Raw genomic sequence first — 22,713 nt, 5'->3', positions numbered from 1 at the left:
CTCACGAAAGCTTATGCTCTAATAAATTGGTTAGTCTCTAAGGTGCCACAAGTACTCCTTTTCTTTCTCCTTACAATGTGTATGATAATCAAGGTGGGCCATTTCCAGCACAAATCCAGGGTTTAACAAGAACGTCTGAGGGGGCGGGGGGTAGGAAAAAACAAGGGGAAATAGGTTACCTTGCATAATGACTTAGCCACTCCCAGTCTCTATTCAAGCCTAAGTTAATTGTATCCAATTTGCAAATGAATTCCAATTCAACAGTTTCTCGCTGGAGTCTGGATTTGAAGTTTTTTTGTTGTAATATAGCAACTTTCATGTCTGTAATCGCGTGACCAGAGAGATTGAAGTGTTCTCTGACTGGTTAATGAATGTTATAATTCTTGACATCTGTTTTGTGTCCATTTATTCTTTTACGTAGAGACTATCCAGTTTGACCAATGTAAATGGCAGAGGGGCATTGCTGTCACATGATGGCATATATCACATTGGTGGATGTGCAGGTGAACGAGCCTCTGATAGTGTGGCTGATGTTATTAGGCCCTGTGATGGTGTCCCCTGAATAGATATGTGGGCACAGTTGGCAACGGGCTTTGTTGCAAGGATAGGTTCCTGGGTTAGTGGTTCTGTTGTGTTGTATGTGGTTGCTGGTGAGTATTTGCTTCAGGTTGGGGGGTTGTCTGTAGGCAAGGACTGGCCTGTCTCCCAAGATTTGTGAGAGTGTTGGGTCATCCCTCAGGATAGGTTGTAGATCCTTAATAATGCGTTGGAGGGGTTTTAGTTGGGGGCTGAAGGTGACGGCTAGTGGCGTTCTGTTATTTTCTTTTTTAGGCCTGTCCTGTAGTAGGTGACTTCTGGGAACTCTTCTGGTTCTATCAATCTGTTTCTTCACTTCCGCAGGTGGGTATTGTAGGTGTAAGAATGCTTGATAGAGATCTTGTAGGTGTTTGTCTCTGTCTGAGGGGTTGGAGCAAATGCGGTTGTATCGCAGAGCCTGGCTGTAGATGATGGATCGTGTGGTGTGGTCAGGGTGAAAGCTGGAGGCATGTAAGTAGGAATAGCGGTCAGTAGGTTTCCGGTATAGGGTGGTGTTTATGTGACCATTGTTTATTTGCACTGTAGTGTCCAGGAAGTGGATCTCTTGTGTGGACTGGACCAGGCTGAGGTTGAGCATAAGCTTTCGTGAGCTACAGCTCACTTCATCGGATGCATACTGTGGAAAGTGTAGAAGATCTTTTTATATACACACAAAACATGAAAAAATACCTCCTCCCACCTCACTCTCCTGCTGGTAATAGCTTATCTAACGTGATCACTCTCCTTACAATGTGTATGATAATCAAGTTGGGCCATTTCCAGCACAAATCCAGGTTTTCTCACCCCCCACTTTAGATAAGCTATTACCAGCAGGAGAGTGGGTTGGGAGGAGGTATTTTTTCATGCTTTATGTGTATAAAAAGATCTTCTACACTTTCCACAGTATGCATCCGATGAAGTGAGCTGTAGCTCACGAAAGCTTATGCTCAAATAAATTGGTTAGTCTCTAAGGTACCACAAGTACTCCTTTTCTTTTTGCGAATACAGACTAACACGGCTGTTACTCTGAAACCCATCTTTGTAAAGCAGCAAATCAGGTCTGGAAGTGTCATTGAGAGAGGAATAAATATGGGAGTACACCAAGTCCTTAGTCTGAATATAGCTTCACTCTTAAGGGTACTTCTGCTCTTGGAGCTAGGGACGGGGTGTGTGATTCCCAGCTCGAGGAGAATACCCATGCCAGCTCTAATTGAACTAGCATGCTCAAAGTACAATGTAGTGAGAGTGGCAGAAGGGGCTAACTGCCCTGAGGACATGCCCCTCTGAGGCCCTAGAAACATTCTCAGGGAGGCTAACCTATCCCGCAGCTTGCCCTGCCATGGCTACCTTCTGTTTTTAGTGGACTAGCTCAGTGGGAGTTCACACAGGTATGACTCCTCGAGGGGGGAATCACACAGCCCCAGCTACCAGGGCAGACATACTCACTGGTCTCTCAGCTACATCTGCATATGATCAATTATATGACTTCAGTTGAAGGAGTTATATAAGCACATGTAACTCAGTGACTGATGGTGAACTTTGGGGCAAGTGGGACATAGCAGAAACCCCCAGGTCTCCCCCACACCACAATGCCCCCCTCCCCCGACTTAGTCCCAGAACTCTGGGTGCTCTTCTCTTCCCCATCATTCCCACCTTGCTTAGCCCTGGCCTCTTAAGTCTCCTCCCTGCTCCCTCCCTTCACCTGAATTTCTCCTTACTCCCCCAGCCACACTTCCCCATTAGTCCCAAGCCCTTGAGGCTTCTTCACCTCCTAGGCCTGGAGTGACTGACAAGATTTACCCACTCACCAGAGTGGATCTTCTCCTGAGCCTCTTGCCTTTCTTCTTGATTTTCTGGGGCCTCCCACAGCTCCTTGTCAATTTCTCCTGCCGCTTCTCCTCTCCAACAGACTGTGCAGTCAAGATCTGAGAGGAAGCAAGTGGTGGGGATTTTGAGTGGGGTTTGTGGTGCTGAATTCACTGCCCATCTCTGAATAACTGCAGAGTGCTCTGAAGCCTTTGGTGGGGGTGGGGCAGTGCCCTGACGCCCTCTATACATGAGTTGCCACTGAACCCACTGGCAGCTGCGCTCGCTCATGCCAAGGCAAAATTTGGCCCTCTGCTGAGAAAACCAATGCTCTAAGACAGTGGTTCTTAACCTGGTCCATACCAGGACCTTGTGTTAAAACAGATAAGGTTTCAGGACCCCTACCTCTCCTCTAGCTGTAAAGAAAAAGGGTGTCAATGCCCAGGTTGACAACCCATTCTCTAGCAAATATTATTATTATTATTTGTATTGTGGTAGCACTCGGAGCCCCAGTCATGAACCAGGTCCCCATTGAGCAAGGTGTTGTACAAACACAGACCAAAAAGATGGTGTCTGCCCCAAAGGTTTTCCAGTTTAAGTTGAAGGCGTTCTACTTCTTAATGCAGCAGTGTTTAGCTATTTTTTGTGCCATCAGTTACATCTCTTTGAGTGCTACCAATGAATATATGCATCAGGAGACATAATGAAACCCCACAATGATTATTAGATGGAAGAGTCTCATAAGGTACTTCCAATAGTACAAACTACAGCCCGGTTCCTACAGTCGCTACTAAAGCAAAACTCCCTTCAACTTCCATAAAATTTTGCCTGAGTAGGGGGTGCTGGATTGGGTCCTCTATTGTTTTTTAAAACCTTAATATTCACAAATTTATTTTTTATTTATTTTTATACTCAAGACAGCTGATGATTTTCAATTATTTACTACTCCAGGGATATCTGAAAATCATATTGGTTATTCTAGATCATGGTTATGTTTACTTTTGCTCTTGAAATATGGGTTGCCTCCTATAAAGGACAATATGTGTTTTGGGATAGTAATTAAATACACTTTTAAAAGCCTCTTTGCATAGTATAAATTTACCTTCTTTATTATCCCCTTAAAAACCCACAAAGCTTTCCTTATACACTACTGGGTTAGAATCTATCTTCATGAAATGTAGTATAAAAGGCCTACATCCTGGTTATTGCTCTTCCAGTGGTGTAAATCAGGGCTGACTTCACTGAAGTCAGTGCAGTTACACTGTGTAAAACTGGTGTAAGTGTGAGAAGCTTCAGCCCCCTAAAATTCTGAAGGCTTGGGCAAGATTTTTAAAAGTGACTAATGATTTTGTGTGCCCAAAATCGCTTAAAGGGGCCTGATTCTCAGAAAGTGCTGAGCACCCACTATCACTGGTCACTTTTGAAAATTTCTGCCCTGATCCACTATGCTCTGCCTTATGCATTTAGTTCTCGGGGAGTTCCGTACCCAAGGCCTGTTCCAATGCCCATTGAAATAACAGCCTCCCTTGACTTCAATGGTCAAAGAACCCGATCCTGAGATGTACCACCCTCCTTCAACTCCCACTGTAGTCAATGGGAGTTGAGGGCACTCAACCCTTCTCTGGTTCTGGTTCTAGCTCAGTGCTAGTAAAACGTTTGCAAACCAAAGCCAAAAGCACATGAAACATACTCAGTTTGTGGTCTGATTACAAACTTAAAACACAGCTCAGGTTGGGGGATAACACATCCCAAACACAGAATTAAAACTGCTTTTTTGGGGGAAAAATTATTTCTAGACATTATTGGGCCAAATTCACATATCGCTGGTGCAACTCTACTGACTTCAGTGGGTTCACACAGGAATGACTAGTGTATAGAAATCTAATCTCTTCAAAGAAAGAGAGAGAGATATGAGCCTGAATCAACCTCTCAGAACTGAACACCTCCAAACTTTGTGGAAGAAATGGGTTCAGAATCCGTACTCAGATCCAGAACTAATGTCTGACCCCTATTTCTTTGGGAGGCAGGGGACTTGAAGTCTGGGTCCCTTTTTAGTTCTTGTATTCACAAAAGGCTACAGTTAAAGATATCAAACTTCAATGGGAAGCTTTTTCCACCCCCTCCTGACTTCAGCAAAACCAAATGCATCCCCATGACATTTTGCATGCCACATCTCAGACCAGGATAGAATTTTTCTGGAAAGTTTGGGTCACTTTATATAACTTCAAATCTTTCCGTTTGGGGGAAAAAAGGGTAAACTCCAGATAGTTAAGTATGTCTAATTGCTGCCTGAACCTTCGCAGATGGGCAAGGCCAGGACAACTCAAGCAAATATGTTTCACCCTTATTTACCTAACCTACATCAAATACTTAAGAAACACAATTAAAGATAGTTCTCCTGCCACAGTATAATAGTAAATCTCATAGACTGCTATCCTAGAATTTGAAAGGCATATTGTATAAAGAAATCAGTAAAACCAGTCTTGGCATGAAGCAAGGCAGTTTTTTATATATTTTAACATTTTTAACTGCACCTTCTGGCTACTCTCAGAGTACATTTGCAGGTACTTATGAAAACATGTTATTGAGAACAATAACAGGAGTGAATTTCCCTTCTATATCACTAAATTGAACTGAAATACTCTCCCCACAGAGAAATTCAGCCTGGAAATAAGGCTTACATTTTTAATAGTAAAAACAACTAGGAGTCCTTGTGGCACCTTGTTGTTTTTGCTGATACTGACTAACACGGCTACCCCTCTGAAACCGGTCATTTTTAATAGTAAGCATAATCAGCAACTGGAATAATTTCTCAAAGGTTGTGGTGGATCCTCCATCATTGGCAAAGTTTAAATCACAATTGGATGTTTTTTCTAAAAGATCTGCTCAATTCAAACAGGAATTATTTGTGGGATGTCCTACACCCTGTGTTACACAGGAGGTCAGATCAGATGATCACAATGGTCCTTTCTGGCCTTGGAATCTATGACTCTGTGACAGAGGTCCCCAAACTGTGGGGTGTAACCCCCTGGGGGGCAACAGAGGAACACTTGGGGGTGGTGCGAAAGCTGGGCTAGTGCCCACAGGGGGTGGGGAGGGAGTGCCACCCAGCCCCCAGCTCTGCTCCAGCCCCGTTCCCAGTCGCAGCCCTGGCTCCCAACCCCGTGCCTGACCCTGTCCCCAGCCTCGGCACGGCTCTGCACATGGCCTGAATGTGGCCCTGCTGCAGCTCTGCTCCTGGCCCCGCTCCCACTCCCAGCCTTGGTCCCTGGCCATGGCTTCTTCCCTGGCCCCAGACTCACCGCCAACTGCAGCCCCAGCCTCAGCCCTCTTACCTCTTTCCCTGCCCCCCCCCCCCGAGTCACAGCCCCACTCCTTTCCTCAAAAGTTTGGGGACAGTGCTTTATGTGGTCACGCCACTAAGGCAACAGCCTGAGGAAATGTCTGGAAGGAAATAACAATTCGGGCCCCTCTGGGACCATCAAGGGAATAAATTTGTTACTGACACATACACAGCACCCAATACATTAAAAGGGGTAGATATAGAAATCTATTTGTGTGGTAACAAAAGACCCAATGAATTAAAAAAAAAATCTTTCAGAAAATTAAAAATGTGAATGTGAAGTTAGATTTTTTTTTTATCTCATAGAGCTAGAAGGAATCTTGAAGGTCATTGTGTCCAGTCCCCTGCCTTTACAGCAGGACCAAGTACTGTCCCTTATTTTTGCCCCAGATCCCTAAATGGCCCCCTCAAGAATTGAACTCACAACCCTGGGTTTAGCATACCAATGCTCTAACCATTGAGCTATTCCCCCCCCCCCCCCCAATCCTAAGTGCTACTGATTTGCCCCAGCTGAGAATCTGGCATGGGATCCTGATCTGCACTACAGGGGCCCACGGAAGCCACTTATCAAAACTGATGCACCGAATAGTCTAGAATAGAGGTTCTCAAACTGTGGTCCATGGACCACCACCAGTGGTCTGTGAGCTCCATTCAGGTGGTCCGTGGATAGTTCCCTCTAAGGTGTGTGCCTGGGAGGCTGCACATGAAAGAATGGTCACCCACCTAAGTAGTGGAGCCGAGCAGGCGGGGTTCCACTAACTAGATGCTTGGACCCTGAAAAAGATGCACAGGTAAGGTAAGATGGTGGCCTTGGGGGGAATAGGGAGTAGGTGGGACAGGGCAGTGGGGTGAGAAGACAGGGTGGGGGGAATTTGGGATGTGCAGGGCTGTGGCAGCCAGAGAAAGAGATGACTTTCCCCAGCTCCAGGGCTGTGGCTGCCGGGAAGAGACGGCCCTCCTTCCTAGCCCCAGCTCGGGGGCTGCAATGGCAGGGGGGAGAGGGCACATCCATCACATTAGAAAGATAAGACTACTGATATTAAAATATGAGTTTTGTGCTTTTACTTGTAGAAGAAAAAAGTTAATTCTTTTTAATACAGTGCTTTTATCGAAAGCACTTTACAATAGTTATCTCACGGTACAAACATTTGGAAAGATCATTAAGTGGTCTGCCGAGACCCTCAGCAATTTTCAAGTGGTCCGCGGGGAAAAAAAAGTGTGAGAACTACTAGTTTAGAAATTGAAGGGTGGCTTGGTATGATTCCCTTCGCTGAGCTGGAGTCACCACTTCCCCGGCCCCTGCTGATTCAGCCCTGCTGGGGTCGCTTTGTTTTTCCTGGGGCTCACGCTTCCGAGTCGCATCCAGCCGCGCGTGTGAGCCGCACGTGGCCGCGCTGGGACTGGCACCCGGCTCTCCTGGCTCCCGGCTCTCCTGGCTCCCGGCCCAGTGCTTTAGCCCAGGGACTGTGCACCCTCCCACTAGCAGGGTGGCTTTCCTAGCTCCAGGCACTCCCAGTGAAGGGCAGCCCCCGGGGTGGGGCCAGCTCAGGGCACCGCCTCCTTGTGCTGGCCTGAACCTGCCCCACTGACTTAAGGCCACTGTAACCCCGAGGAGTCTGGCGGCACCTTAAGGACTAACAGATTTATTTGGGCACAAGCTTTCTTGGGTGAAAAACCCACTTCTTCAGATGCACCCACCAAGGCCACTGGAGGAGCTCTCCCCAGCCTGAGAGTCCCTGGCCATAGAGAGGAGACCTCCAGGTGTCTAGGAAGGACAGTTTCCCTTCCCCGTCATCTTCAGCATCTCTATGGTTTCGTTTCCGGGTGAGGGGGAAGGAGAAGGAGGGCACGGCACGGTACGGTGGCTGCGGCGGCTCACGCCCTGCTGAAGGCGAACGGCGGCGGGGGTGGCGGGGCTCAGCATGGCGGCGCACCTGAAGAAGCGGGTGTATGAGGAGTTCACTAAGGTCGTCCAGGTAAAGGGCGAAGTCTGGAGCACGGAAGGGGGACTCCCCGGGGGAGGGGGCCGGGCCCCTGCCCGAGCAGGGCGACTCCTGGGCGGCCTGGGGTTGCAGGAAAGCCCGCTGGAAGCCTGAGGCCTAGCACTGAAGGGCCTCCCGGTCCCAACCCTGGATCCGGGAGAGGCCTCAGGGCCCGCAGGTGGCTACTGCTCCCCTGGAGCCCCTCTTGCTGGGAGGGCCGCACAGGGGAGCCGGGCAGCTGCCAGCCCCGCCGGGGACCCCTTCGGGGTGTGGGTGTGTGTGAGGGGGTCCCCCCGGGAGGGCCCAAGGGACCCCTCCAAGCGGTGGGCCCTACTGGCAAAGGGCGGCGGGGGCTGGGGTTAGCCGCACAGACCCGGCGGCTCCCCGCTGTTCTGGCGTCCCGCCTCACGCCGTGTCATGGCTCCGCAGCAGCAGCACGAAGAGATCTCCGCCAAGAAGCTGCGGCTGACCAAGCCCAGTAAATCGGCGGCGCTCCACGTAGATCTGTGTAAGGCCACTTCGCCGGCAGAGGCTCTGCAGTATCTGCTTCAGTTTGCCAGGAAACCAGTGGAGGCGGAAAGCGTGGAAGGAGTTGTCAGGATCTTGCTGGAGCATTACTACAAGGTAGGGAAATAGGGTCTGGGGAGCAACCTGCATGACACGCGAAGCAGCAGGAAGTGGAAGCCCATTTGTACCGTTGTATTTCTTGACATGGCTCTTGTTGGAGGGATGTGTGGCTCAGGCATTTGAAGATAGCATGTGGAGTCCCCAAGAGGACACAGGGTTTTGGAGCGAACTTCCCCAGGCTGGGTTGACAGACTTGGGTTAGCCGGGCTCCTGCTAATAAAATAACTGTATAGATAGTGCTTTGAAGTTGCTGCTTGGGATCTGAAGTGTAGGGAGGTGGATGAACTTTAGAGCACCCTTGGTACTACTGTGTCCCATTGATTCTCGTCAATCCACCAAGTTTCTATGATGCCTATTATATCAATATCCTCATTTAGTACCAAAAAGAAAAGGAGTACTTGTGGCACCCTAGAGACTAACCAATTTATTTGAGCATAAGCTTTCGAGAGCTGAGCTGTAGCTCACGAAAGCTTATGCTCAAATAAATTGGTTAGTCTCTAAGGTGCTACAAGTACTCCTTTTCTTTCTGCGAATACAGACTAACACGGCTGTTACTCTGAAACCTGTCATTTAGTACCAGGCACTCAAGTTCTCACACACACCGTAGTATTTAAACTTCTTGTGTTGGTATAAAGAAAAGGAGTACTTGTGGCACTTTAGAGACTAACCAATTTATTTGAGCCTAAGTTTTCGTGAGCTACAGCTCACTTCATCAGACGCATTCAGTGGAAAATACAGTGGGGAGATTTATATACACAGAGAACATGAAACGATGGGTGTTATCCTACACACTGTAAGGAGAGTGATCAGGTAAGGTGAGCTGTTACCAGCAGGAGAGCGGGGCGGGGCGGGGAGAAAACCTTTTTTAGTGACAATCAAGGTGGGCCATTTCCAGCAGTTGACAAGAACGTCTGAGGAACAGTGGGGAGGCCGGGGGAATAAACATGAGGAAAGTTTTACTTTGTGTAATGACCAATCCACTCTCAGTCTCTATTTGCAAATTAATTCCAATTCAGCAGTCTCTCGTTGGAGTCCGTTTTTGAAGTCTTTTTGTTGTAATATTGAAACTTTTAGGTCTGTAATCAAGTAACCAGAGAGATTGAAGAGTTCTCTGACTGGTTTCTGAATGTTATAATTCTTGACATCTGATTTGTGTCCATTTATTCTTTTACCTAATCACACCAGCCACACTATCAGAGGCTCGTTCACCTGCACATCTACCAATGTGATATATGCCATCATGTGCCAGCAATGCCCCTCTGCCATGTACATTGGTCAAACTGGACAGTCTCTATGTAAAAGAATAAATGGACACAAATCAGATGTCCCGTCCCGCCCCCCGCTCTCCTGCTGGTATTAGCTCATCTTAAGTGATCACTCTCCTTACAACATGTATGATAACACCCATGTTCTCTGTGTATATAAATCTCCCCACTGTATTTTCCACTGAATGCATCCGATGAAGTGAGCTGTAGCTCACGAAAGCATATGCTCAAATAAATTTGTTAGTCTCTAAGGTGCCACAAGTACTCCTTTCCTTTTTGTGAATACAGATTAACACGGCTGCTACTCTGAAACCTGTGTTTGTATACAAGCACTTATAAAATCTGTCAATATTTAGTTGTCTGCCTTCACGTGATGTAACTGAATGGAACTCTTTTTCATTTGACTGTTTCTCTTTAGTTCTTACCTGTACTCTATCAACTTCTATCCTCTTCTCCTTACTGAGATTATAGAGTATCCCTTTTAATCCTCCCCAATGGATGTGGTTGTCCAAACCGTGTTTTTCCTCTGCACCTGTCGACTTTCCCCTAGCCCTTGGTTTAAAAACCACTCTACTACTTCTTTAATTTTATATGCCAGCAGTCTGGTTCTGTTTTGGTTTAGGTGGAGCCCATCCCTCCTGTATAGGTTCTTCCTTTCCCAAAAGTTTCCCCATTCCTAATAAATGGAATCTTTCCTCCAAACACCATCAGCTCATCCACACATTGAGACCCTGCAGTTTTTCCTGTCTAACTGGCCTGTGCGTGTAACTAGAAGCATTTCAGAGAATGCTACCATTGAGGTTCTGGACTTTAATCTATTACTTAGCAGCCTAAATTTGGCCTCCAGGACCTCTCACCTCCCTTCCCCCATGCCATGGGTACCTACATGTACCATGACCATTGGCTCCTCCCCAGCATTGCACATAAGTCACTCTGTCTATGTCTCGAGAGGTCCACAACCTTCACACCTGGCAGGCAATTCACCGTGCAGTTCTTTCGGTCATCACAAACGCAACTATCGGTATTTCTGATAATCAAATCCCCCCCATTACTATTACCTGTCGCTTCCCAATAACAGGGGTCCCCTCTCCCAGAATGCTATCTTCAGTGTGCGAGGATGCCATTACATCATCTGGAAGGAAGGTTCCGACTATGGGATTGTTTCTGTCTGCTCTAGATTGATGATCTCCTTCCCTGAGACTTTCCTCCTCCTCCTCAGTGGCACAGAGGTTGTTTGAATGGGAGTGGGATCTCTCTCAATTGTGTCCTGGAAAGTCTTGTCTAGATTCCTCTTTGTCTCCTTTAGCTCCTCCAGTTCAGCCACTCTGGTCTCAAGACCCTGTACTCTGTATCTGAGGGCCATAAGCTGCTTGCACCAAATGCATGTGCATTCCACCTGCCCACAAGGCAGGTACTCATACATGATGTATTCAGTGCAGTAAACTGGATGGCCCCCACTCTGTTACTGGACTTCTGGCTGCATTGTTTGTATGGTTTCTGGGGGGTTTTGTGTGTGTGGTTTTTTGGAAGGGTTGGGTGGGGGGAGAGTGTTTATTGGCCTAAATTTAGAGAATTTGTTAGGTTTATTTGGCTCTCCATGCTTGCTCTCTAAACTCCCATGCAAAAGCCTCCTGTTTGCTAGCTCCTCTGATCACTTATAAGCTGGCTTTTTAAACCCCTGGTCTCTGCGTTAGCCCCACTCCTTTGTCAGGACATCCTAAAGGGATTAGGGATGAAAGGATGGCAGGCTAGAGCCTTGTTAGGAAGTTCTCAGCTTGGCCTAGCAGGCAGCTAGGCTCAGCACAGAGCCCCCCAAACACACCACCTTATAAACTTCAATGAATCAGGCACACAGCAAGCAAGCAAGCATGCACACAACGACAGACAACAAAATCACCCCAAGGTTCGCGTAGTTGCTCCTCCTTCACCTGGAGAACTCCCTTGTAAAACTCTCCTGTTTGCTGCTCCTTTGGGCTGCTCGGTGTCCTATGTGAAAAGAGTTGGTGGTCTAAGCCACTGGTTCTCAACCAGGGGTACGCAGAAGTCTTCCAGGGTTACACCAACTCATCTAGATATTTGCCTAGCTTTACAGCTGGCTACATAAGCACTAGTGAAGTCAGTACAAACTACAATTTCATACAGACAATGACTTGTTTATACTGCTCTATATACTATACACCGAAATGTAAGTACAATATTTATACGGCACTTGATTTTTTTTAAATTATATGAATAATTTGAAATGAGAAAGTCAGCAATTTTTAAGTAATAGCATGCTGTGACACTTTTTTTTTATTTTTATGTCTGATTTTGTAAGCAAGTGGTTTTTAAGTGAGGTGAAACTTGAGGTACGCAAGACAAATCAAACTCCTGAAAGAAGTACAGTAGTCTGGAAAGTTTGAGAGCCACTGATCTAAGCCCCATAAAACCATCATCCCAGATTTGTGGTTAATTAGCACTCTGGTTGGCAATTTCAGCAGACAGGCCAAGGAGCAAGTTGGCATGCAGGATGAACTACAGCAGAACCCTGTTTATCTGATCTAATTGGGACCGGGCCCAGATCGGATAATCCAATATTCGGATAATCCGGAGAATGGGAAGGTGCGAGGCTGCAGCACCATCTAGTGGCCACAGATGAGATTGCTTACTTCTGGACCTGTGTGTGCTGGTTGTTCAGTTAATATGGAGAGTTGGATAACAGAGGGTCGGATAAACGGGGGTCCACTGTATGTTGTTTCTGCAGATTGTCCCTAAGGGTAGAGCCCTGTGCGGGTACAAAATTGGTATCCGTATCCAATCCGCAAACATGGTCTGTGGATATAAAGTGGATATCTGCAGATTTGCAGGGCTTTAGCTGTAAAATAGGATCCGCATCCATCCGCAAACATGGTCTGCAGATATCTGCAAGTTCACGGGACTCTACTTAAGGGTCATGGTTGTGTCATACAAGCAGGGCAGTGTGCAGGAAGCCTGTAAAGCTGCTCTGTTGCCCCGCTGTACCTGGTCTGTGGACATTTTAGTTTAGACTCCAGGCTGTCAGTTTGATCCATGTCACCAGCTCTCAGCTAACTAATAAATGAATAATGAAACAATGTATACTTTTTTGGCATCTAGGTAATAGTCCTCCACTTAATCCTCTTCCAGGTCTGTTCTATACATCCAGACCTCATTGTGAATAATAGATCTGCACTGCACACTGAAACTTTGCTTCTGAACATCCACATGATGGTTCTCTTTTTAAGTAATCATTACTTCCCCTGTTGATGAAGTCACAAGGGGAATTGCTTTGGTCATTTTCAGCCAACTAACCTGATATCTGCCAAGGTATGAAATTCAGAACAATCCTTCTGAGATTTAATTTTGTGAATCCCATCCTGTTTTATCAAATTATGTGGGAGTTTCCTGTTATAATGGCTGTTACTCCCTTTCCAAAGTGCTTGGTTGAAGACTATTTCTTGCCCTCTTTTTGTGTATGTGCACAAGCTGAGAGTTAGCTTGTTCCTACAGTGTCCTCAAAAACATTACCAATCGTACCAAGGTGGTAACTGCTTCATGAATACTTAGGTGGTTAATCTCAACATGCTTTTTTCTGTATTCTCTTACATTTTATCTTTTGAGTCTATCCCATATTGAACTCAATCTAAGATTTTTAAGACATATAGATTTATTTCTACACTTTTCCTGCATTGCCATGCCAATTGAGACTATTTGGTGGCTTTCTCCTTACTCTTCACTAAAATCTTGATGGAAACTTCTTTTCCAAATATGACTTTCCAACAAACTGAAGGACTACGTAACATAAGAAACCTAATGTATCCTGGCCATGTCCCAGAAAAGCCGTTGGGACAGATTTCCCATAATGTGAATTTCTTTTGCTCATCTCTCAGAGGCAACAATTGCATGAAAATATGTCTGGGAAGAATAATTATCATTCTTTAGAATAGGGTTGGATATCATACTTCAGGGGTCTTACCCATGCATTGTCCAACTGAGGGTCATACTGACAACTTGATAGGAGCCACAAGGCAACATCTAATTATAATTGGACAACAAAAAGACAGAGATGAAATTCTGTGAAGACAATACAAGATAACATACATGGTTAAATCTACATATAAGCCTCATATTTCAAGTGCTCCACTGCCACAATTGGGGCCAGATTTTCAAAAGTGTTCAGACCCAACAGCTTCCATTGTAATTTTCTGGCCAGATTTTCCAAAGAGCTGAGTGCCCAACATGCTGTGCTCTTCTGAGAATCCTGTCATTTAAATAAGTGCATAAATGGGAGTTGTAATCTTTAGAAAATTTGGTCCTTAAGAACTCAGAGTCATTTGCAGCTGAGCTGATCCTTGGAGCCTTTTCCTGACTTGTCCACTTGGCCAGGAGTAGGGAGCTGGAGGTTCCTCCTCTGTACTGGTCCATGAGGTAACGACGAGACCTGGAAGCTAAGGTCAGTTTCCCTAATCCACTGCTCACGGCCAAGAAGTGGGAGAGAGAGAGACACCTCAATAATCTTTTAAACTTGTTTAAAATAAAACTGCAAGACTCATTCATGTAGGATTAAAAAAATACCTTTATTAGAAATAGTTAATTTAATTTAAATCTAGGTTAATATATTCTTTTAATATAAGAACATCAGAGGCATTGGAAATTTGTGTAAGCACATAGTGTATTCTGTGGAAATCTGTGCCTCACGTTATTCAGGTAAATAGTTTAGTTATACTGTATATAGTACTCCTGGGAGAATTCTGCAACAAAAAATTAAAAATTCAGCACACAATATTTTAAAATTCTGCAAAATTCTGCATATTTTATTTGTCAAAATAACACAATATAATCACACCAGTTTCAATTATTTTTGGTCATTTATTTCAAAATACCTGTCAGCAAGTATGTCTGTAACAATACAGATGACAACAAAAAAGATTCAGGAAACATTTTTTGACAAATAGGTTCCTTACTAGGCATATTAATATAGAACTCGGAGTAATAATTCATTTAAACTACAATACACAACTTTATTTCCCGCACCCCTCAAAAGCAGTGCAAAGGCTTGGGGAAGTCAGGGGTAACAGAGGAGCTGAGGGAGAGGGGAGTAAATTGCTGGGTGTGAACTTGGAAGGTTGTTGGGTGTGGGTGGGAAAAGTATGGAACAAGTTTTTTGGGGGCTCAAGGTGGGATTGTTAGGAACCTTCCCCCATGCAGACCCTGGCTGACCCCTAGCCTCTCCCATTCAGTCAGGCACATCTGCTCCTGTCTCCATGTGTTCCTCCACCACCACTCAGACACCCACTCCCACATCCCCATGTGGCCCTGCTACCCTCTGTCCCTATGTAACTTTTCACCCCCTCCTGCATCACCATGTGGTCCTGCACCTCCCTCCCACCGTGGCCCTGTGCCTCCACTCCCATTTAGCGCCTCCCCCACTAGCCTTTATGAGACTCTGTCTCCCCATAGCCCCTGTCTCCTGACCTGGCCTGACAGGCGCTGCGAAGAAGGCTCTGCAGGCTCTTTGTCTTCCCTTACTGGCCGGGAGTTGCTGCTGTGTTCTTTCTCCACAGCGCCCTCTGGTGGGCAGAAGGCGGAACTACAGCAACATTTTGGCGGAAGCCTTTTTCAGTGCAAAATATTAAAAATATGCATGGCTCATTAATTATGCATGCACACAACAGCGCAGAATTCCCCGAGGAGTAATATTGCAAGAGCACTAAGTCTTCATTCTTCAGGGCATAGGTTGCTCTCCAGCTAGAATTATGAAGAAATTGCTCTTCATTGGCCTATTGCATTATGGAGTGGATGCCTCTGACATTGGCCACTGTTTCAGGCAGAACATTAAACCATGTGAACCATTTGTGATGGAATCCCCAGGGTGCAGCCTGGGACCGTGGGACTGCTGTGCCCCCTTAACTCTCCAGCCTGGGCTCTCTCTCATAATGCTTTGCTAGTGACAAGCAGCAAACCCCTCCAGACACTGTTATTACTCAGTACAACTGCATGTGGAGCCCCATACTCAGCTAGATTGCATGAATGCTCCCAGAGCCACGCATGATCAAATACGTTTTCAAATACGTAAAAGGTTGTTACAAGGAGGAGGGAGAAAAAATGTTGTTTTAACCTCTAAGCATAGGACAAGAAGCAATGGGCTTAAATTGCGGCAAGGGAGATTTAGGTTGGACATTAGGAAAAAATTCCTAACTGTCAGGGTGGTTAAGCACTGGAATAAATTGCTTAGGGAGGTTGTGGAATCTCCAGCATTGGAGATTTTTAAGAGCAGGTTAGACAAAGACGTGTCAGGGATGGTCTAGATAATATTTAGTCCTGCCATGAGTGCAGGGGACTGGACTAGATAACCTCTCAAGGCTTCTTCCAGTCCTATAATTCTATGAATCACACTGAGAAAGGCACCAGCCAAATCCCCACCCCAGCTCCTAGCCTTGTACCTCAGGAGTATACCATTTTGTACTGCTCAAGGCGAGCAGTGCAAATTTATTAATTGGTTGACCACTTCATCGATGGAAAGTGGATATATACCAGCCTTTGTAAACCTGAGCAAACACCCTTAGCAAACACTTTGGGCAAACTCACTGGTAAAGATAAACAGTTAAACAAGTTTACTAACTACAAAAAATAGATTTTAAGTGATAGGCCAAAAGTCGGAGTTAGTTACATATAAATATAAATCTTTAGTGCATCTGGCACATAAATATCTTGCAACGCTGGCTATAACAGTGCCATAAGAACATCTGTTTTTGCTTTCAGGTGACATTGTAAACAAGAAACGGGCAGCATTATCTCCTGCAAATGTAAACAAACTCGTTTGTCTGAGTGATTGGCTGAACAAGAAGTAGGACTGAGTGGACTTGCAGGCTCTAAAATTTTACATTGGTTTATTTTTGAATGCAGTTTTTTTGTACACAATTCCACACTTGTAAGTTCAACTTTCATGATAAAGAGATTGCACTACAGTATTTGTATTAGGTGAATTGAAAAATACTACTTTTTTTTACAGTGCAAATACTTGTAATCAAAAATAAATATTAAGTGAGCACTGTATACTTTTTCTGTGTTGCAACTGAAATCAATATATTTGAAAAGGAAGAAAATATCCAAAAATATTTAAATAAATGGTATTCTATTATTGCTTAACAGTGCGATTAATTGCGATTAATTTTTTTAATCATTTGACAGCCCTAATAAGCACGCAATCTAAACTCAACCCTATTAGACTGGGAAACATCTAGATCAAGCAGTTGTTCTCACCCTACTGGATATTGCCGTTCATAGTGTCTCCTGTGAGTGAGTCATTGAATTGTAACTCTTCTGCTGGACAATGGCTGGTGATGTCTGTTCAGCACCCACCTGGGCATTGATTACCTCCCTTGTCATTGTCTCTGGAGAGCTAGTATCTGGGCATTTCTCAGATCCACTGCATATTTTAGTGACAGCCATACAACATAATTCTCATAACTTCATATGCCCTAATGATACACATATTTAGATAGAACCATGGCTTTTAGTGGATTATAACCTTTCCCCTGATACCTCACATGGTGTGCTTTATATGAAAAATCACAATTATATATAAATGATGAATATGGGGCACTCCCCCAAGGTATAGAATGTCACACCATTAATGTGTGATATTATTGCAGTTCTGATATTCAGGGCCCCATGATTGCTTGGCCACATAATGTGACCTTATTTCTTACAGATCTTGTCCCCACAGTCTAAGGGCTTGTCTACACTGGCACTTTACAGCGCTGCAACTTTCTTGCTCAGGGGAGTGAAAAAACACCCCCTGAGGGCAGCAAGTTTCAGCACTGTAAAGCGCCAGGGTAGAGAGTGCTCCAGCGCTGGTAGCTGCTCCCCTCATGAAGCTGGGGGTTTTTTTAGAGCTCTGGGAGAACTTTCTCCCAGTGCTCTGCCGCGACTATACAAGCCACGTTACACAGCAGCGCTTTAACGTTGCCAGTGTAGACTAGGCCTTAGTTAGATTTCTCCTACACCCTTATGGTAGGGAAAATTTCCAAGTATGACCTGAGACATAGTTGTCTTCCTAACGCTGCAGACAGCCTGAATCAGTAACTCTGAGAGATGTGGACTAATTTAAATGGAATGTTGATTCTGATGCCTAATGATGGCAACATGATTATCACCAGAAACTTTCACCATTGCATAAATTGGCAGAAATCCATAGCTAATACACTTACCGTTATCTTTGGTTGCAGTGAGGCAGCTTTCTCCTTTGTTTGTAGGCAGACGCACAAGACGCACATCCTTCCCAGTGCGAAAAGGCTCAACTGCTTCCTTTGTGCTAAACCCCAGACTTCTTTTTGACACGTTCTGGGTGCCAGAACTCCCAACTCCCTCTACTCACTTTCTAAAATCCTCCATCTTTCTCATCAATAATTGTTACAATACATTTGTGTTGTCAATAGAAAACTCTCCTGCATGCTGAAAACTGAAAATGTACGGTGTAAAACTGAAACCATTTGAGCCATCTGAATTTAGTATCAAAATAACAGGGAATACTTTCAGTGCGTTACTTATTTCATATTCAGTGAAAGAACTCTTTTGAAATGTTCTGGGAGCTACCACGGGAATCTCAATATGCCATCGAATTTAGCGTTGCTGTGCTGCAGTAATTAGGGCCGGTGGGGGGGTGGCTGCAGTCTTGGTGTCCATGGTTTTGTGCTGTATGTGGGTCCTGGCCTGTGTTTCACTATTTTATGATCTTTTAAGCCGAAAAGAGAGCAGAGGAGACCATCATTTCTTTCATCCCTAGGAGAATGATCCCTCTGTGAGATTGAAGATTGCTTCCTTGCTAGGTTTGTTATCGAAGACGGCAGGATTTTCTCCAGACTGCATTATGGATGATGCAGTTAACACACTTCAAAATGAGAGTAAGTCACACTTCAGATCTAATTTGAAATCAAGGCAGAATCCTCCAGATTTTGTACATCTAAGGCAGTGGTCTCTAACCTTTTTACGCACAAGATCACTTTTTGAATTTAAAATCAACCCAGGATCTACCCCGCCCCCTTCCCCGAGGCCCGCCCTGCTCACTCCATTCCCTACTCTGGCTGGGAGTGTGGGAAAGGGCTCCAGGCTGAGTCTGGGGCAGGGGATTGGAGTGCAGGAGTGAGGCGTGCTAGCTCTGGGAGGGAGTTTGTGTGCAGGGGTCATACGGTCGCACTGCACCTAATCTCATAGAATCCACTGGACATTTCATGAGTTGTACTTTGTATTAGTCTCATTTGTGGTTTGTAGATCCAAAATCCTTCAGGGATTGTCACAAATCAATGTAACAATCTCAACTGTGGGGTGTGTATTGGTTGAGCCTGGGGCAGGAGGTTGGGGTGCAGGACTGAGGGGTGCAAGCTCTGGGAGGGAGTTTGGGTGCAGGAGGGGGCTCCAGGCTGGTGCAGGGGATTGGGGTGCGAGAGGGGGTGAGGGGTGCGGACTCTGGGAGGGAGTTGGTGCAGGAGGGGGCTGTGGGTTGGGGTATAAGAGGGGTTGCGAGGTGCAGGTTCTGGCTGGGAGGCGCTTGCCACAGGCAGCTCCCGGTCAGCAGCGCAGCAGGGCTCAAGCAGGCTGCCTGCCTGCCATGGCCCCATGCCGCTCCCAGAAGTGGCTGGCTGCTGGCACGTCTCTGTCGGCTCTGGGTGGGATGGGGGCAGTGGGTCTCCTCGCGTTGCCTGCGCCTGTAAGCACCACCCCCGGAGCTCCCATTGGCTGGTTTCCAGCCAATGGGAGCTGCAGGGGCGGTGCTGGGGGCTGGGGCAGCACACAGAGCTCCCTGACTCCCCTCCTCCCAGGGGCCGCAGAGATGTGCCAGCAGCCAGCTGCTTCTGGGAGCGGAGTGGGGCCACGGCAGGCAGGCAGGGAGCTTGCCTGAGCCCTGCTGCACCGTCGGCCCCGGAGATTGCGATCGACTGGCAGAGGCTCCAGGATCAACCAGTCAGTTGCCATCGACGAGTTGGTGACCAGTGATCTAAGGACTGTGGCAAGACTCCTATGTGAACACAAACAGCCTAAGTATAAGATTGGGGATTATTGCTCAGAGGGAACATTGTTTCCTCCCCCCCACTGTATTCTCTATTTTTATGACCATTGTAAAATCCTATCATGACATTCTCAAGGCAAAAAAATCTTTCAGCATCACTGTTATATAATGTCATTGTAGAACAGCAGACGGTACAGAGTGTGTGTTCCTGCTGTAAAATCACAGAGGCAGAGACATTGTTTCTTAACTGCTCTGTGTTGGGGGACAGCCTTGTTTGCAAGTGGAACACTGTAATGGAATCTTTCCTCACCCCAGCTGCAGGATAATGGCAGAAGTTTATTTTTAATTTGCACAAAAACATCATTCCACGAGCACTGTTTTCATAAGAGGGTGAAGGACAAACTATCCCCCATTTCTTGCTGTAACAAAGTCTGTTTTAATTTTAAAAGAATTTCATCCCTCCAAGCACTTTATGTAAAAAACATTTCGTGGGAGGTGGGGATGCAGGTCACCAGTGGGATTTAGAAGCATAAGTTCAATTGACAATTAGTGGGACTTAGGCACTTTTGGAAATTCCATCCCATGAGAACATCATTTATGTAATACGCACAGTGGTTTATCAGTTTACTTGCAACGTAGACAGTGAGATCTCTGTAGGCTCACGAAATTAGTAAAGAGATATGAAACCTTTCACTGTTTTGTTTAACAGAGTCCCACCAAGTTCTTGCTCAACTGCTGGATACCCTGTTGGTGATTGGGACGAAACTCACAGAGAACCCAGCTGTCAGAATGAGACTGCTAGACGTAGCCTGCAAGGTAATATAGTCTTATTGATGAAGTAAATATGCTTTAGAGGCCAAATTCTGCTCCCAGATACTCGTGTAGCTTGTGTTGAAATCAAAGGCAGTTGCCTGCACATATCTGGGAGGAGAGTTTCACTCTAAATTTTAAATATGCCAATCATAAAAATTCTGATAACATCAATGCAAAAAATCTACATAACAAAAAGTGTCCAGTATACTGAAACCCTCTAAATCTGAATCAATGAGACTCTTGCAGCCTCAAAATAGCAGCTATGACCTACTTGTTAAAATCGTATTCATATCAGTTTTCATACTTTCCACTTACGTAACCCTGTTCATGTACAGATTTACAAATGGTTTCAGAGTAGCAGCCGTGTTAAAAGTTGTTCCTGTTTTCCTGATGGCATTACTGGTGCATGGAGAAGCCAGGTGAATAGAACGATCTTAAATTTGGATATGGATATTGTCTTTCTACCTGTCTGCAATTCACCTAGCATCCCAATAGTTCTATGTAAATCCAGATTCCCTAATTTGTAGGCTTGTCCTCAATCCAGTAGACCACAGTTGCCTTTTATATTTAAAAAGCAAAGGAAATGAAGCTCAGAGTTCATAGATAATGTTAGCTGACATTAGTTTGCAGCATTTAGGGGGTATTATTTTTGAAGCTTGTGCAATTAATGTTATCTGACTTCCACACCTGCTAACTCTTCCCTCAGTACTTATGTCTCACATAAGAGCCCTATTAAAAGAAATAAAGAGCTCTGTGGAAGCTTGAAAGCTTGTCTCTTTCACCAGCAGAAGTTGGTCCAATAAACAATATTACCACACCCATCTAGTCTCAAGAAAACAGTGTCTGTTTATAGCTAAGGTAATCTTGTTGTTAAAGGGAGAAAATATACTGACTCTAATGCTTGATTTGACCAATAAGTCTTTTGCCCATTCTCAATTTGTTACAATTATGTTGGTAACGAAAGTACATTCTGTTCATGGAGTAGCCGCGTTGAATAAAAATCACAGAATGAATCGCCATGTGAGTTAATAAATTATCCATAATTACCTATTTTTTTTTTGGTATTTTAATGAAAAAATTATCTGAGTCAGTGAGTCACTCCCCTTCTTTAAATTTAATTTTAAAATATTCTGCTTTTCCTTGGTTTATGATCTCCTCTAACACTTTAGTAGAGGATTGGAGAATATATAAGAAGAAATTGTATTATATTAAAAGATCTTTAAAATGTTTTTTTGGGAGGGATTTAATAGTGTGTGTTTCATTGATACAGAAGATTGGTAATTCATTGATTGGTGAAATGCTACCTAATTTTACTCACCACTTGAAAATATATCTGTAGAGGAGGATTTTCTTTCTACAAATTGTAGTAAGAGGCAAGCTGTATCCACAACTGTTTTTCTGTGTGTGTACCAAATCAATAGGAGATTTCAGTGTCAATCTATTGCAGGATAGGAATCCTTGGTAGGATTACTAAATTTAAGGGTATCTTTTAAGTCATATAAACTCTGAGGCAGTTTTGGTATGAGCACAAGACTGGGAACTTGGAACTCTTGAATTCCAACTTGGATACTTTTATTCTTAATTGCAAAATGGGGAGGATGGTTGTAAGTGCCAAATATCCTTGCTGCATGAGCAGTTACTCATTTTGTGTATGCTGCTTAGGCTGTGCAGTATTTTGCCTACATTACATCTGCAACTGTTTTTGAAAATTATGCCCCATGAGAAAGCTTATTTTAATTCTTTGCTGAAAAAGCTGTTTTCTATGGAGAGAACTGTAATGTATGTGTGTGTAAAATTTCTGATTAAACTTCTTCATGAAATTATTGTTCTGTAGGATTGATAATATATAGAATAAAGTAAGCATCAAATATTTGAAGGAAAGCTACTATTGGACTTTATCCCTGAAAACTGTTGTAACTTTAAAACAAAACACAAACTTTTGGGAGGCTTCATCTCATGTGAAACAGTCTGCAGCTTGAAAGGATAAAATACCAAGAAAAACATTTCTTATTCTATCCCATTACGCAGTATCTGACGGACTCCTCCCATGGTGTCAGAAACAAGTGCCTCCAACTGATTGGTTATCTTGGATCTGTGGAAAAAGGTGCCACAAAAGAAGCTGAAAGCCTGGCTACCAAAGATGTCCAGAAGATAATAGGGGACCACTTTATTGATCAGGACCCTCGTGTTAGGACTGCAGCTATAAAAGCTATGGTAAGTGCTGCTGCACTCTTAAATGTATTAGGAGTCACTCAAGAAGACTTGTAAGTGGTTGTAAATTGAGCGAGAAAAACT

General features: G+C 44.8%; 1 protein-coding gene across 8 annotated transcripts in view; it reads left to right on the top strand.

Moving 5' to 3' along the window:
- Positions 1-7,525: 7,525 nt before the first annotated feature.
- INTS4 (integrator complex subunit 4) overlaps positions 7,526-22,713 on the top strand; it is a 60,124-nt gene continuing 44,936 nt past the window's right edge. For 3 of the 8 annotated variants that reach the window (XM_073335438.1, XM_073335428.1, XM_073335402.1), the window contains exons 1-5: positions 7,526-7,701; positions 8,137-8,331; positions 18,385-18,502; positions 20,315-20,421; positions 22,447-22,632. In XM_073335438.1, the coding sequence (XP_073191539.1) occupies positions 7,648-7,701; positions 8,137-8,331; positions 18,385-18,502; positions 20,315-20,421; positions 22,447-22,632 (660 nt within the window). In that variant the 5' untranslated portion in view covers positions 7,526-7,647. Of the gene's footprint in view, positions 7,702-8,136; positions 8,332-10,392; positions 12,924-16,358; positions 16,528-18,384; positions 18,503-20,314; positions 20,422-22,446; positions 22,633-22,713 lie in introns of those variants that run through there. The other 5 variants (XM_073335411.1, XM_073335419.1, XM_073335463.1 and 2 more) reach the window with 4 other exon arrangements.

Source organism: Lepidochelys kempii, chromosome 1, assembly GCF_965140285.1.
Source record: "Lepidochelys kempii isolate rLepKem1 chromosome 1, rLepKem1.hap1, whole genome shotgun sequence".
Taxonomy (NCBI): domain Eukaryota; kingdom Metazoa; phylum Chordata; order Testudines; family Cheloniidae; genus Lepidochelys; species Lepidochelys kempii.
The sequence above is the reverse complement of the archived record's forward strand: the minus strand, read 5'-3'. Positions and strand labels throughout refer to the sequence as shown.